The 17,421-nt window shown below is 40.9% G+C and overlaps 1 protein-coding gene across 1 annotated transcript in view; it reads right to left on the bottom strand.

The window, feature by feature from the left end:
* The window catches only part of RET (ret proto-oncogene), a 79,153-nt gene extending 74,807 nt beyond the window's left edge, over positions 1 to 4,346 (bottom strand). Inside the window, exon 1 of the mRNA XM_071563389.1 lies at positions 4,231 to 4,346. Coding sequence (XP_071419490.1) covers positions 4,231 to 4,276 — 46 coding nt within the window. The 5' untranslated portion in view covers positions 4,277 to 4,346. The remainder of the gene's footprint in view (positions 1 to 4,230) is intronic.
* Between the last annotated feature and the right edge of the window lie 13,075 nt (positions 4,347 to 17,421).

Below are 17,421 nucleotides of genomic sequence, written 5' to 3'. Positions count from 1 at the left end.
TGTTGGCTTTTTGTAATCTTCATATTCATTTCCTTTATACTGTCTTTGTGATAGTAACAAAACCCTAGAATGAAGGCAAAGATGAAGACTCTAACAAACTGACTGGCAGAACTAATCATGCCAATACCACATACTGCCCTGACTCACACCCTGAGAAGGAAGCGCATAACAATGACAAGTAAAGGGAACCAAATATAACACAAATATGGATCCTATTAGCATGAATTAGCAAAAACCAACATAGTAAACTACTTTCTGTGAAATGGAAAATCCTGCAGGTTGCGAACTTCAGTACAAAAATTCATTTGTGAAGAAACTGGAAGGTGAAGGACCTGGGAATGGGAACAGAATGAGGAGAGACACTAAGCCTGGAAGGCCACAGAGTGTTCAGGCACATTCCCTGATAGTTGACAGGAGCACTAGGATGATCTCTGTCGTCAGTCCTGTGCGAGTGAAGCAACAGTTTCAAAGTCCAATACAGGCAATAGCAGGTGGCCAGAGAGAGGGCAAGTGCCACCAGAGGGCTGTGAGATGCCTGGGGACGTGCTGGCAGGTAAGATAATGGACCTCTGGGCAGAAAAGAATGACAAACTAGGAAGGAATCAAAGCGTCATAATTAATATTCTTTTTTCTATAAAAAAGAGCAGTGAGGATTGAAATTTCCACATAACTCTTCCATCTTCCCCAAATAAGATGCATATCTAATGAAGTGCTCACATCGCTCCAGATTTCCTCTGACCTTACCCCACAGTCAGGATTATAATAAAACAAAAGTAAAGTTCAGATCATATATTGTCTGATCAGAGCACTGTCAAAGCAACTGGCGCACAAATTTATGTCTGTCTTAAACCAGTCTCTGACTCAAGTCAACGGTCAGTGTTCCATCATTGATCTGATTGGCACTGGTTTGATCTAAAAGTGTGAGTGCACAGGAGACCTTTTTTCTTTTCTTTTTTTTTTTTTTAAGAATCACATAGGTGTTATTTTCCTAGAGAAAGCATCCATTTACTATCATAGAAACACAAATATTATGCAAGATATCTAAACTTCGTGGAGAAGAATGTTAATATTTGCACAGTTTGTTTCTACAGTTGGTCTGTCATTGATCTGAATGTATAAGGTGAACCAGGACTTGCTGTAAATTGTAACTAGTCAGAATAAAACATTAACAGTAACCCTAGCAGCATACAAACACACTGTAAGAATCAATCTCAAACAGATCCAAATTAATTCTAAACAAATATTAGAACCAATACATTCCTCAGTAGTTTCATATCAAGTCACTAAAACAGAAAAAAAAAGTCGGAATAATCTGTATTCAAGAGCACATTTGTTCAAGTAGGATCCCTATTATTTCCATGTAGATGCAGGTTTCCCTTCAAATTTTACAAAATAAGCATGGTGTAATGCTTAGAAACTTTATTTTATTCACTGAAAATAAACTTTCCCTTCAAAAGTATTCCCTTTAATAATACAATTACTTTCCAGACAAGACAATCCTACCAAGTCTTTCCCACAGACACTCTTTTCTATGTTTAACCGAACAAGGTCCTCCTCTGACATCAATGAGCTTCCAGAAATGAATCAAAACTCCAGTGTCAAACAGCCATGCAGCATGATGTGAAAGTAAACACCCCGAAGCCCTACAACTGACGTGAAACTTTTGAAAAATACATGTGCACACTCAGTAATAAAAGCTTATGTTTCTTTTAATTAATATCAATGAAAAAGACAGAAGCCTTAATTTGAGAAGAGACATTCCTTTTGGTTTTGCTATTTCTAGGTTGCTTCATGTTAATACCAGTGCCTGCAGGAGACTCACGTCATTTTTAGTCCCAAAGCAGCAAGGCTGTGTCTCTCTGCTTCAAAACAAGTGGTCCAGTGTGCTTTTAGAAGCCAAACAATACAGAACAACCAAATCTAATCCTTTCAACTAACAGCACACACACCACACTGATTACTCCTTCTCACTTAGTATAAAATGCCTTTGGGTTTGTTGTGAGCAAGTTTTAAGCTTTCCAAAACCCCACATTTAGATAAACCAAAGGTGTACCAACAGCAGGTGAGTACAAGGGTATCACAGCACGTTAACTTTGGGCGGGAATCCTCTATGATGACGTGTTGCCCAGGTGAGATTCATTCACAAAACCACACAAGAGCAAAACACAGTTGCCATTGAAGAATCTCTGGCTTTCCCCTAGGATGGAGCCCACTAAAGTTTCACTGCATTCCTCCTCCTGTGAGGAGATTGCATCATCACTCCTAAGATAGCTCTGTCTCTAAACTGGAACTCCATGCACGGAGGGATTTTGCTGGTACCCCCAAGATGTAATGCCTTATCTTACCCCTACTGTCAACTCAGCTTTTATTACATAAATAGGAATTAGTGTCACACATCTAAACAATGTGAAACAGTGCTTCTCCACCAACAGACACCCATACAACATTGCTAATAGGCTAAACTTCTTAAAATAACTATGAATACAATTACATTAAAGTGTGAGCATAAATGTATACAAGTTTTCTTCCCCACAGTTTTAGTAAAAATTAACTGGAATCAAGTATTGAGCCTCAGCAGTCAAAGCTGAGAGCATAAACAAAACATTTGCAATTTTAAATGTCATCCTTTAAGTATAAGCAAGAGGTGTATTAAAAAAGTCTACTTGGCAAGCTACCCTACTCAAGTAAGTTAACTCCTACAGTATTCCTCTAAACTATGGACAGCTCCAAGAGTTAACAATTTATGGTCACATTTAATGTTAAGAAGTCTTTGAAACTATTTCCAGCTGCTGAGGTCTGATACTTAGAAAGGTTTAGATATCTATCTTGAGTGGGGAGAACATATAGAGAACAGAATCCCTTTCCCACTTGAGAGTTTCAGACTGAAGTTCATATAAAGCCATTGAACTAAAGTAAAATCAAATAATGGTACATCTGAAAGGAAAATGGGAAAAAAAAGAAATAAAATGTACAAGAAATCTGCTCAGGAGTTCCAAACACCAGTGAATTCAGTGATTATTAATAATATAATCATGTGGGCTATCCCAGCATGAACTGGAGTAAATTCAGCTTAAACAGAAATCACTGAAAATCATCTTCAAGCAAATGTATGTGAATCATATGTGAAACATACTTCTCAAGCTGAAGAACTTACATAAATTACATTTCTCCTAATTCTGCCAAAAACATTAAAGAAAATGGATTTGCCAAAGATAAAAGCAAAGTAGGCATGATAGATCATCCATTAGCAATACAAGTACAGCAAATTCTTCCTGACAGTGAAATGTCTTGGGATACAACCCATTTTATGTTTTTACTAAGTGTTTAGATGCAGCATATCCTACACATCTTATACCCAGATATCCTAGATTTCAGTACCAGTGAGATTTTTACAAAGATCAGGCCTTAACAATAATGTACTAAGAAGAGAAGGAATACGGGCAACTTGAAGTATTTAAGCATACTAAAGGAAAAAAAAATAAATAAAAATTAAAGGAATGAAATAAAATAGCAGCTTTATAATCTCTGCAAGTTACAGAAATAAGTTTAAAATGGTGTGAACTAATACAATTAATTTGAAAATAACAAGAAGGAGCAAGTCACACACTCATGGAGTACCACTAGGGCAGAATTAATACTGAACTCTACCCACTGTTAAACCAATTAGTGAACTACATAGCTAGTTTGGGCTAGTTTTTTCATAAATCATTTTTGGTGTGCAAGGTTGTACTACATTCTCTAGCATACAACAACTTGGATTTATTTGTGTAAATGTCTGAAATCCATCAGCAAACAAAGCCATATGGAAGAAAAAGAAATAGAATGGATTTTCTGTTTGCTTTAGAAACTTGACATCTGTGGACAGCATCATCTAAGTTATAATCCAGTAACTTCTCATATTCTGGTCATTTTCAGTTACCAATTCCAAACACATTTTATCTGATGATACAAAAAAGTCTGGGAGGGGGGAAAACAGAAAAGGAATAATGTTTTAAAAACTTAAAACAGGAATACACTTTAATATTCTTCCCTTTCACATCATAAATTTAAAGAACAAGAAAACTCACATCTGTTCTAACTTAGCGTTTAAGAAACGCAGAAAACGTACTAGGGTTATTTATATCATGTCTGTATTGGGGGAAAGATGTTCGGAGCCGGACCGAGCCGCTGGTGACACCCATCACCTAAGCTCCGTGAAGTTCCCGCGGGGCCGGGCTCGGCGGTACTTACCCCCGCAGAGGAGGAGGACGCCCAGTGTGCGCCCCGCCGAGAGCATCTTCCCCCGCGCCGGGGCTGCTGCGGCCCCGCCTCGGCGCTCCGGGCAGCACTGGCCGGGCTTCGGACGGACCCCGCGGACTCTCAGTCGGGCTGGTCCATGGCCTGGCGCGACGGCACCGGGCCGCGATGGGATGCACCGAGCCGGGCAGGGACAAGCTGGGACGATCCGCGCCGGGATGCCTCTCCGCCGGTTCTTCCCTCGGTCCTCCTGGGTCTGGTGCCGCTTCGCTGCTACCGGCCGGGAAAAAAGCGCGTCGGCGGCTCAGCGGTGCCGGCGGCTCTCGAGCTGTGCGAGGAGAAGCGAAGTCACCAGCGAAGCCCCACTTGCCGCGCCCGCCGCTGAGCCCCCCGCGCTGCCCGAGCGGCGGCAACGCCCGGCTCTGGTCAGCCCCCGGCCCCTCCTCCGCGGCCGCCGGGCCGCTCTCTCCGGGCCGCCCCGCACTTGCCGCCCCGCCCGGCGGGCAGCCCCCACCCCGCCCCGCCCCGCCCGCGGAGCCGGCCCCGCCCTGACCATCCCCGCGGGCAAGGTGCGGGACCGGGTCCCGGGGAAGCGAACGGTGTCCCCCTGGCCCGGGAGCGAGGGAGCGGGGCGCGGGCGGGAGGAGCAGGAGGCGGTGGCTGGAGGGGGAGGAAGGCAGGCGAGCCGCGCAAACACACCAGGTGCGAGACAAAGCGGGGACAGGCGCTGCGGCACCAGGATGTACCCGAGTGGCCGCCTCCCCCCTCAGCCCCAAACACATTAAACGTGTTGAATAATTAATCCTTGGGAGAGGAGACAATTTTTGCTTGATGGTAGGAGGATGCTGTAAAAGATGTGCGCTACCTGGCAGGCAACCAAAGTAACCCGGAACGCACGAGTCTTGCTGAGCGGCGAAACGCCACTTTCAAACCGCAGGCGGGAGGGGAGAAACAAAAACCTAACCAAGCCAAAGCAGAAATAGGCTTTAACAGATCGGGCTCGCCGAGAAAAGCACTCCGAAAAAGCCGCCGCGTACAAACACCGCCCAGAGCACTCGCTGCGCCGCTGCCGGAGCAGCCTCCGCCCGGCGAATCCGCCGCAGCGCCGAGCCTGCCCCTCACCCGGCCCCGCTGCCGCAGCCGCAGCCGCGCAGCACCCGCGGGGAGCCCCGGGACGGGGCGGGCACAGCCCCGCAACGCCCGCCGGCACCGTGCCCGCGCAGGCTCCGGAGGGGCCACGGCGACTCTCGTGTCTCAAGGAAACCGTGCCCCTCTCCTCTCAGGGCATGTTCAACCTGCTGTGGAAATGTTTTCTACCCCTCTCCCCAAAGCTGATGCTGCCTCCGCACAGCCGCTCTGGTCCGGAGATCTGGGCGTCAGGATTCAGACAGATCAGCCGCTGTAGAGCTGATCTTCCCCAGCCTTCACCCTGTGGAACGCCCAACCAAGGAGACACACAAAGTAGATTGATAACACAGTGTCATTGATACCTAGCCAGAATTGCTCTAGATTTTTTAAATACATATCAAATAGGAAATCCTCTCTCTAGACCACTAAGGACCCTGCTTAGAATACTCGGCACTCTATGAGGCCAAGTGCAAGAAATTACCCTATGGAACTGGTAAAAAAACTAGCCTATTTTAACTTTTCTGTTAGACCCATCAAGCATTAAGCCAAATCCAAGCACCTGGAAAGGTAATAATGAATTTAAGATGAACACTAATGAACACCGTTAATTAATTGCATTTGAAGCTGCCTGTCAGACAGTATAAATTAAACTCCTGAATACTTACTCACGTGCTCAAGCGTTTGTGGGGCTTTTGCAAGTGCCTGAAAGAGGGAACTGGGTAAGTCTCCATAAACCAAAGGAAAGGCTATAGCAAAGAAAGCAACATATAAAACATTAACATTAAATCGATGCTTCATGGAGAAATGTCTTACGTTAAACTAGCTTTATCTTAAATCATATTTAAAAGCTCATGCAGTATACAAATCAATATTGATGCCATCTAAAATACAGCACTATCATCTGCACTGATAAATGCCAGTTTCCATCCAGGACAAAGTGACTTCTTGGAAGAATTTCAAGGACTTACAATCTCTTCTGGCATCTCAGCAACTGAAGCCAAAGCTATACTCTTCTGCCAACTTCAGGCTCTGCTCCAGCACACTAAAACTTGTTGTAGATGCCATCATGTTCGTCATACAAGAAACAGAAGTAAGGTCACCAGAATAATGCTTTCATTTGATTTCCAGGCTTTTAAGTTAAGCAGATTTATACATTTTCAGATGATCATAGCATATGTACAGCATACCTGGAAAAAAACTGGCCAACTTGGATGAGAAAGGGACTAAATACTAGTGTCTTCAGTGTTCCAGACACTGTGATCATCTCTCTCATATTAATGTAGTCATCATTCCTGGACCTGCTCTCCTTTATGGTCTCTTTATGGTCAACAAGGCAAAGTGATAGCATACTGAGGAAAAATAATTTATCCAGGAAACATAGCCTACCATACAGAAGACAAAAATAACTGCAGCATCTCCTGCAGAAAGCCTATCAAAATAGAGGCATTTTAAATTTTCTACTCAGAATTCAAACTTCAGGGGAAAAAAATAAGCCATTGATGCCCAGCCTGGTTTCCACATATCTGAACAGGCCCAACACAGGCACTGAACCATCTGCCTACAACAACCACCTCCTTCCAACAGCTAACTTTTGCTCTAATATCCACATCACTCCCTTGATTTCCTTGTCTGAAGGCCCTTTGAAAACTGAATGAAAATCAGTGCTCATAAATGGGGAATTAAAAAGTGAAGTGTCCTTAACTTCCCAGACAAGATCCATCTTTATAGTAACATCTTGCAGCACTCTCCTACCAAAAGTACTTTGGAAGTAAATCGACACTTTCCTGCAGGTTAGTACAATTGTGAAACTATGGCTCATACTCTCCCCTCCTTTGACTCATTCACGTGGCGCAGCAGACTGAGTTATTAAATTATTGCAGGTTTTTCTGCTATAAAGGCACCCTGAGATGTCTTGATACCATAATGCTGCTTCCTGAAACTGATGCTAACTGATAACTGTTTCTTGGTTCTATCAGAAGTTTTAGGTCATGCACATTTAGTATCAGGCCAGGACACTTGAGGACTGTTCTGCCTTTCCATGTTTTCCAAACACTCACACATGAACACTGAAATATTTTCAGGTGAACCTCCTCCTAGAGCATTGTGTTTAAAATCCATTTCTTGATCAGTTCAGGACCTGAATACTTTTTTCCCCATGCTATGAGGTTGGTTACTTTAGAGTCTCAGAGTCTGAAGTGCTGTGTTGATCATCTTTGGGAAAAACTATTATAAAATTTTAAAAATTGCTTAGTAACACTCAACAGCACTTTTTGATCAAACCATCAAGTCTTTCATACAGTTACAATTAGGATGGCACTGAACAGATATTCTTCTTGAGGCAGATCTAATAGCAAAAGGAGAGATCAAATTTTGATCCTGACAATGACAATTTATCAGCATGGCATGCTTAATTCAAGTTCTTATATACATTTCCATAATCCCTGGGCTTTATTTTCCTATGTTTCTGTATATTCATTTCTTCTCTACTTGTTTCATATATTTAATATTTGAACATCATCTATTTCATTTTTGTCCATTTGAGAGCACTGAAATGGCTAACAGCACTGTGTTTTCCTGAAATACTCATCCAAAAGTGCTATGAATTGGTGAGAAACACCTGGTATCATGAGAAAGCTGCAAACCTATGCTAAGAGATGTCTCTATCATGGCACTGAGAGAAGGGAACCAAGAAGCTATTTCTTTCAATTCAGGAGGAATTCTTGTGGAGAAAGACTGCTACCAACTGTCTTGATAACAAGAAGTTTAAGCAAGAGCTCGGTGTTGTCCAATAAATAGATTTCAAGGCAAAAGCAGGATTCTTGTGTAAACAGTGACAAGGAACTAGCATTAGTGAAGACTCTGTGTGAGGGAAGGCAGAACCAATTGTGACCCTGGGCCAGGATCATGACCATGAAGAACCACTGTCTCTTGGTGACATGTCAAAGCTATCCCTCCTGTGCGCTGGCTCCAACAGGACTCATCTGACCTCACTGCTGCTTCTTGGCAGTAAGATTCTAAATTCCTTCAACAATAGTAGTTATGTCACTGTAAGTATAATATAGAGATTTTTCTGAAAATACATTAATCCACAAAAATTGCCTATTTTAACTATCAGATTGTTTCACTGAAAGCATGAACTTAACTTTAAAAACATAATGAAATTGTAAATCACTGCCCATCTGTTTACTTGGGCAAAAGATGTCGATGTCTGATGCCATCAGAAGTCAATAACAAAACAGTTCTAGAACCATTGATTTATCTGAAATTTTCACCTGCTAGACTTCATTGCTGCAGGTTTCCATGAAGTACAGGATGACTATGATATAGCATTTCCATTCAAAGAGAAAACAACCTCTCCCAATACTTGCAAACTACTGCGTGTGTCACTGTGATGCACTGACACTCCACTGTTGTACTTGGATTAATGTCAGTTTCAAAACTCAGTCAAATCCAAAGCTGCATTTTCTATACTACTGTGGGCCAGCAGGATTACAGGAATGTGGTTAAATCAGGATGTAACCTCTTGGTGCGATGGCATGCCCTGCCCCACATGAGAAAGCCCACAGCATTGCAAGGCTGATGTGCATGTTGCAGGGCATCCAGCAGAGCTGTGCTGGCGCCTGTCATTCCATTGCCGCAGGAACGTCCTCCAACTAGCATCAGGGACAGCAACAGGGCTGATGACTCATGATTATCTCATTTGCAGAGACAATCCTTTTTGCCTGGGACCATAGAATAACATAATCCTAACAGTTGTAACCCACAGGCACCTTGGCATTGAGGCTCAACATTTATTCCATTACTCAAGAGGCATTAATTTCCCTGAGGTATTAACAAACATTAATATGATAAATCTCTCCACATCAGTATGAGCAATAAGTTCTTCTGAACTTTGAAGACTGGATTTTTCTGGCTTTTAAACAAACATTTTGGATCTGCCTGGAAATGTTATGAACACGCACAAGCACATTCATATATACCCCATCAGAATTTGAATGGTAGGGGGTAGATACTTTTCCAGAAGTTACAGTACAACTGCTTAAAGAAATATATTGAAACTGGCAGCTGATAAATTAAAACCAGCTAACAAAATATAAAACATCCTTTGTTGACTCTTCTCCAGGTCCATTTCCAGCAGATAATGTACTACTATGATTGTAACAATAAAAAGATTATTTTCATCCTAGTTTCTTAGAATTTGGTGTCAAATATAACAGCCCACCTGAGAGATGTGAAACCTCATTTCCCTACTTGTTTATAAAGAACTCACAGCCTGGGTTAGGACCAAGGCAAGCTTCCTGCTCACTGCCAGGCTAAAGTAACCCCACAGTGACCTAGGGGAGGTGAATTGTGTTGGAGAGTGATTCTTTCCAATTTACAATCCTCTACCCGACATGATTTACAAGTCACCAAAACTATTTCTGAGGTTTGTTGATGACAATTTAGAAAAGGCACATCTTCTCTATCTTCTTTGTAACACAAGAACTTTAGGGTAACAGCAGGCAAGAGTCTTGGTGGTTGTAAACTTTTGTAGATTCAGAATAGAGGTACTATAATTCATGTTACTGGCAGATTAGCCCCAATACCATAAGGGGAAATGGTGACCTGATAGTATTAAGTTTCCTAAATCATCAGGTCAAATTCTGTCAGGGAAGAGCTGACAAACTCATGACAGTTATTCAGGTACGAATATAAGTGTGAAGGCACATTAAAGTTAATGAAGAGATCACATTCAATGGAATAACAATTAGTTTTGCCATTATAGGAATTAGTATAAAAATATCAGAATCAAGACTTACAAGGGATTTCACCTTTAAGTTAACCTGTATTGGGTTAAATGATCTACATAATCTGATTTACTTTCAGCCCCATATGTTTCTAAATTGTAATCATTAGAAACCAGGAAATATGATCCAAGACTAATTCAACAGATCTGGATTCACACTAAACTGTATATTGAAATATATGGTATCGTGGCCATAAAAGAAAGCACTCAAATAGTCAGGTCACACATCTTCATTTGCGCCAGGGTTTATAGAGGCACGTTTGCCCCTGCATTCTATCGATCTAACAGGATGTGTTTTTCTATTACACATCTCTACGTTTAAAGAACATTACATTAAAAATGAAATCAAGAGGAAATGTGAGGGCTGAGATAGCCCCATGCATTTTTTATTTGCTCACGATATGCCTTAAGTCTTATTCAGGAACAGCTGGAAACTAGAGTCAGAACTAGTGCTGGAACTTGTAAATTCTTGGGAATCAACCCAAAGATGTAACCTCAAAATAACATACCTGAGACTAACAGAGGACTCTGCTTTGTTTTTCCTGTGCATTGAGTAAGCCCAAGTCCTGTAAATGCAAGAATATACAATTACATGTACAAATCTCTGAACAAAGGGGGCAAATTCAGATTCAAAAGGTAAACTTCGTTCCTGTTTTGAGTGCCCAATACTATAATACTTTTCTTCAATATAGGGTTTTTCATTCCTAATTTTTTAAATTAAATTTTCAGAATTGTACCACTTGGAATCAGATTGGTGCTGCATACGTTGCCACAAAGTTTTAAATGGCTGAAAACAACCATTTCAAAGGAAAACAGTCTGTTTGTTTAGTCACTGTAGGTAGCCATGACATATTATAAACATACAAGATGCCAACCATATTAACACAACCTGGTTTTCCTAAAAAAAACCCACAAAACAAGAAATGAACCCCAAAACAAGAAAAATACACAACAAAAAAAGTGCCATAACACATATCTGGTTTTTAACTTTGGAATTGGATCATAATTTGAACTTTAAAAGGACTAGAAAGTTCTCAAAATCATCATGGCAAATAAAAGGAGAAATAGTTGCTAAGTCTTGGCCAGCCCAGTAGAGATTTATCCTGCAGCAAAAGGTCCGTGACCTTTAATATACTACATGGCCCTAAGGCTCTACAGAGTAGAAAACATGTTATGATCAAATAGACTACTGTGGAATTTTAGCACAAAGTCTTCAGGAAGTGCTAAATGTGCAAGTTCCTTTAGTTACAAGTTTAACACGCAGACAGATGTGAGTTGAGTTTTCAAGAAAATGGGAAAAACCCTCTCTTCCCTCAGGTCCCTGTTCAAAATGCCAAGTCATGACAGTTTTTCAAAGTATACCCTGAAAAAGAATCTCTTACCATTTTTTTCTAGAAGATATGCTTATCTATATGAAGGTGAAAAATATTATAAAAGGTTTATTTGGGAAGAAGAGAGAGGATCTCTGTCACATGTACCCATTACCTAGAACAAGGCTCTGACTGTACTTTCTGTAGTACAAACAGCAATAACAGCATGAAATAACAGTAAACTCATTCTGCCTATAATGTACATATTAAAAATATTTTACAAGAAATATTTTTTTTCCTTGTGGAGCTGCAAATCAAATCACCAAGGACAATTTCATATTTATTTTTCTTATTTTCAGATAGAAGAAAATATTTCTGCCTACCTTTACACACATGCATAGAAATAATATAAACCCTTACAAGTTCATCCTGCTATTCCTTTGTGCCTTAACTTCCATGAACTTAAAGAGCAGGAATCAGAGCCCAGGGGAGAAAGACATGAGAAACTTTAAGTGCCTAAAGCAGATAACCAAAAGTAGGTTGCCACCATATTTTTAATTTATGCATATTGCAAGATGAGCTGACAGTCATATACATGTCCTATTATTAACGGCTAGGCAGTTTTCTCTTTTAAGTTAGCATAGTCAGTTAAGCTACTTGGAGTCTGTTTCTATTTGTTTGGGCCATGGAGCATCCTGTATTTTTAGTTCAGAGAATGTGTCTTGCTTGGAATTTCTCTGAAGCAGCACGTATGAAAGAAACAGTTCCTTGTTTCTAACTTATGGAAACTCAGAACAACTCAATGCAGCTGTTTCAGTTTTGTAGCAGATAGAGCATCATTTAACTAAAACTGAGAGCTCAGTGAATACAAGCACAGCCACGCAAGGTGGTGTTTGATACAGGGCAATAGTTGTGGAGCAGGCTCACCACTCATTAACTGGAAGGGAAAACTGAAATACTGGCTATTTTCCCTTAGATTCTGACAAACAAAATTAATGAGATACACTCTGAAATAACTTTTTTTTCCATTACACTTACTACACTGGAACATTGCTCAGTTAACATGTAGGAGAAACTGATTTGACTGATCCAGGTAAACAAAAATCAGGTAAATCAATTCTCTATCAACCTGCAATCACCAATTTTACAGGTCTAATATTTCTAAGTTAAACCAGATCTTTTCAGCTCTTATATAATACATCTCATGTAAACTAGGCACAGCTGGTCTCTCCACCAATAAATCAGCCATTGAGGAGTGACAAAATATATACAACTAAGGCATAGACAGGACAAAAGATTGTGACTGAAAGAGAAACCATGCAGTGAACCTAAGAAGTCAATTTAGAGAGTCTTGACATGTTTTATCAACATGTACTGAGGAAGTGCTCCCGTGGGGAAGGTGGTTTTGTTTTAAGGTTTTAATACTGTTTCCTCAGCAAATGCTTTACATAAGGCATCTCTGAATGAAAGGGATGTCTGGTATATTAAAAAGCTTTGACACTTTAAGTATCGATGATGGCGAGTTGTAGGGATGTTGACATATTGACTTCTGCAGCCAGTGCAGTCCCAGCCACACTGGCAGGCTGGGTCTCCTGAAGGTGCCCCCCCCCCCCCCCCCCCCCGCAAGTTTTTGTGGTGGTACCACAAAAGCAGCCTGAACTGATAAGGACCTGTATATAATAGTAACTATTTATATGTTATTTTAGTGGGATTTTATCTGCACTTTGCTGACCACAATCCCAGCTCTATTGGGATCTATTGTAGAGGTGTTGTATTCACTTTTTTCAAAGGATGCTCTGTGTGTGCATGGAAAAGGTGCTTAATGTCAAATCAAATTAAACAAAAAATTACATATTTGAAACAAAGCATACATACATTTCCATGTCAGAAACCACAGAAAAGCACATGTTCGGTGTACCTGATATGGGCTTGACAGAGTCTTCCAAGAAGCTAAACGGGTCACTGCCTTTGGTGAATCTACTTTATTTTGCATGCCTAACACAATAATTCTTAACAAGATTCCATAGATCAGAGGACATGGAATTAAGTAGTTTGCATTGAATTACAATGTTAGACATTAAGCTGACAGTCCTCAGTACCCACCAGTTAAAACGTTAGTGGGAAACAGCATCAGAATAATAAGACATTGACAAGAAAGAGATGTAGATTAAGTCTCTTTAACCTTGTTAACTGTATTAAGGAAACACTGTTTGGCACCTGCTGACATCTTGTTCAGTAGAAAACAAGAATGCCTGCTCTGTTAGAACTGATTTCCAAGTCACAGGGGGCTTGAAGAAGTTTAAATAGAGAATGACAAGAAGCTCTAGCACAAACTAGCTGGAACCACGTTATCAGAGCATGAAGTTAAGAATAATATCTTCTCCTAAGCCATTAAACAAAAACCCTGAAATCATAACCCAGAAATAATTTTAAGGGGCCTACTGCCTTCAATATCTTTCATTTTGGATTTCAACTTTTAACCTCACCTAACTGTTCCACAGATCCCAAATTTCTAAGTGTTAGCATGTAAGTTTCACTCTATAATATTAACTGAAGTACTTGCTGGATATTTTCAAAGTTATGTTGCTCTGTGCATTCATTGTGACTCCTCCAATCCAATCTTTCACATCCTGAAATGCCATTGTTACCTGCGTCAGCAGGTTTGAAGCAGTCCTTCAAACTCCTGTGATTACCCATGAGAGCGAACTCCTGAAAATAGTTTTCCCTCCAGGAAATGCTTGAAATAAGATTGAAAATAAGTTTCTATTGATTATTGCCATAAGAAAGCTGCAGTGACTTCATAAAAATGATTCAGAGCTTGTCTTAGTCAGGGTGACTTAATGTCACTACACAATCCTACATGAGTAGGAACTCAAAATATCTCCAATATGTGATCACACAAAAAATTTGTCCTCTGAAGTTTTCTTTTTTTGTATTTCCAACTTCCTCTCTGAACTCAGTTACATTTTCTGCTTGTCTACATCTTCCTGTACTTCTCTATACAATTCCTCTCTCTCTGTTACATGAGCCTTTTGCAGTCAACTCTTCAAGTCCATCCCTGCAGACTATAACACAAACATAAACCTACTAAGGCAGGCATGAGAAACAGTGAAGGGCCCTGAACTAAGGACATGCATGGTTGCATGGGAGCAGTGAATGCCTCAGGAGGACATCCTCAGGGCAGAACAAGCTCAGTCCTTGTCAATGCCCTGTCCAACAGTCACCTTTCCAGCACTAATGTTGAGTGAAATGTAAGGATCAGCTTAAGGTATCTTACCTGTATGGGGCTCACCAGGATCAGCTTACTGAAGAAGTTAGAGTCCCAGGTCCAAATTCTTTGCTCAGCTTTGATACTGAGTAGCTTCAGGTTGGCTGCAAGTCACAGGGCAGTGACAGAGTGGCCCAGAGCCTGTTGGCAGAGCCCACAGGAGTGGCCTTACTGCTCCAAGCTGTGCAATGAACCTGGGAAAGTTGTTTTGCTGCCATCCATGACCCAGTACAAATCAGCAAGCAGCTCACAGGACTCCGCCTGCAATCTACATAGTCAACATCCAAAGCCAGTCCCAGGTGTTACATCCTGTAACATTTGGGACAGAAGAAATGATTTAGTTTAAAGGCAAGGGGAAAAAAAAGTCAGAAAATTTCTTTCCCAAAGAGAATGTGTCACCTGTTCTATGTCCCGTGTCCTGTCCTCCCCCTGAGTGAGAAGATACTGACTTAAGAGCTAGTAGTGGAAGGCTTTCATGAACTGCCCTGGGTTCCAGTGAATACATGCGATTTTGTCCCCAGGCCATTGAGCTCAGGGCCTGGTTGAGGCAGCTGCTCAGTGTCTCCACTGTGTGAGTGGACAAGCTCCACAACACAGGATCTGGCAGTGACAGTTTTCCCTTTTGCTCATCATCTGCTTCACTGCTCTTGCAGTGAAAGCTTAGCAGAAACTCCTAGGTGGAAATAGCACACACGCAAAATAATTACAGTAATGCTCTTTCATCTGCAGAAAGTAATTTATTACCCACCCAGAAGAGATGAATGACTCAAAGGACTACATCTAACAATAGGCATTTAAGCCATCAGGTATCCAAAATCAGATCTATGGTGCCTTAGCAGGGGTTGAATATTTCTTATTTATATAGTTGCTGTGGCAAAACCACTACTACTACTTCCTATCTAGATGCCAGAAAAAGAACTCACTACAAGTATTAGAACAACACAGTTTGCTGTTGTTGCTCCAGTGGAAAAAAAGGTTATGATTTATCATTGCGTAATACAAATAAAGTGTTGTTCATGGAAAAAACTCAGATCTGTTACTTTTTGTACTGCATGAATATTAACCACATGCTCTCTGTTCTCGGTATTATTATTGTTACTGTTTCTCTTCTCAAAAGGGATTCAGTGAAAAACACTTTGACTATTAGAGACTCCAAAGGCAGACTGTGATATAAAGTGAGTTACCCAGCGTCAATAGCTAGGAACAAAGTTCAGAGTCAATACATACAGCCCTGGACCACAGTATTGGACAGGCAGGAGGAGACAAAGGAAAGTTTCACCTGTCTGCTGGAAGTTGGCAGGGAGCCCCAGGTAAGCTTAGCTGTGTACATTCCTCATTTCCTGTAACGTACAGTCTTCACAAAGCACCCACTGCCTGACCTAGCTGACAATCAGTTACCAGGCTGCGTCATCTTGAGTCAAGTTTGATGTTTTCTCATTAAACCTCTATCCCTTGAAAATCATAAATGTGTAATTCACTCTGATCCTGCAGGCATTAGTGAAACTTCTAGGCCTGTGGATGAACTGACTTCAGAGAACTTCAGTAACGTTACTGTGTTAGTGCTCTGGGTAACTAGCCTAACAAAATGTGTATCTCAAAACAGAAAAAAGAAAGCAGGAACATTTTCTCAATCAAGGGAAACAGCCAACATGGTCAGTGACAGACACTGGAACATAAAATGAAAAGGTATTCAATGTTAGAACTGTATAAAGACACTGAGATGAAGAAAAAATTGAATCCTGTCCATAACCCCAGAGAAATTGCATTGCTTAGACTCTTTTATTCAAGGCTCACACTTTAAAGCTTAGCATACAGAAGTCCTACAGCCCAACATGTAGTATACAGCTCAGTCTCTTTCCCCTGGAAGGTTTAGTGTAACAAGTGTCTTATAATGTTCTTTCAGTGTTTCCAGGCTGCCTGGAAACTGATTTTGGTGCTGCGTGTAGCATATTTGCCACTCCATAGGTATCACCACAAGCTATAATGACATACATGTGTGGATTAGGATCTTATGAGCCAAATCAATGTCACCACTTGTTTACTGTGATGAGTCCTGCTAGCTACAGAAAAGCTTGCCTTAGACTTATGATGAGCAAATTCATATGCACAGAGCTACCCATGATAACACAGTTTGTCTCTTCAAGAGTTCAAGATGCATTTGGACAACACTCTCAGGCACATGTTGTGAGCCATGGGGATGGCTCTTGAGGATGTCCTGTGCAGGGGTAAGAGTTGGACTTGATGATGCATGTGGGTCCATTCCAGCTGAGCGTATTCTATGACTCTATGATGGATGCATGTATATAAATATAAAACTATGTAGGAGTTGCAATTTTAGGAAAACTGTAAATAAGCATTAGGTTTATTATTTAATAAATATGAATGTTTACAGATTATGCAATCAGTGTTCTTACAGAGCATGGGGGAAGTGTTATAATATTAGACCCAATCCTTTTCATCACTAAAAAAAGGTTTATTTTTGGCAAATGGCAGTAGACTTCAAAAAAATGTGTGGACTCTCACAACACTTTTACAGAGCCTTCAAATATTTTTTATCGGACTAACACTGATTGGTAGTACCTTTAATATTTTTTTTTCCTGACAGATGTTGGTATTCCTGCCCTTTGCAGACCTTTACTTCTTCACTCCCTCAGAAGTGATAAAAACCTTCTGCACTTTGATAATAAAGTATT

The sequence above is a fragment of the Pithys albifrons genome, chromosome 9 (genome assembly GCF_047495875.1).
Source record: "Pithys albifrons albifrons isolate INPA30051 chromosome 9, PitAlb_v1, whole genome shotgun sequence".
In the NCBI taxonomy this organism is placed as follows: domain Eukaryota; kingdom Metazoa; phylum Chordata; class Aves; order Passeriformes; family Thamnophilidae; genus Pithys; species Pithys albifrons.
The sequence above is the reverse complement of the archived record's forward strand: the minus strand, read 5'-3'. Positions and strand labels throughout refer to the sequence as shown.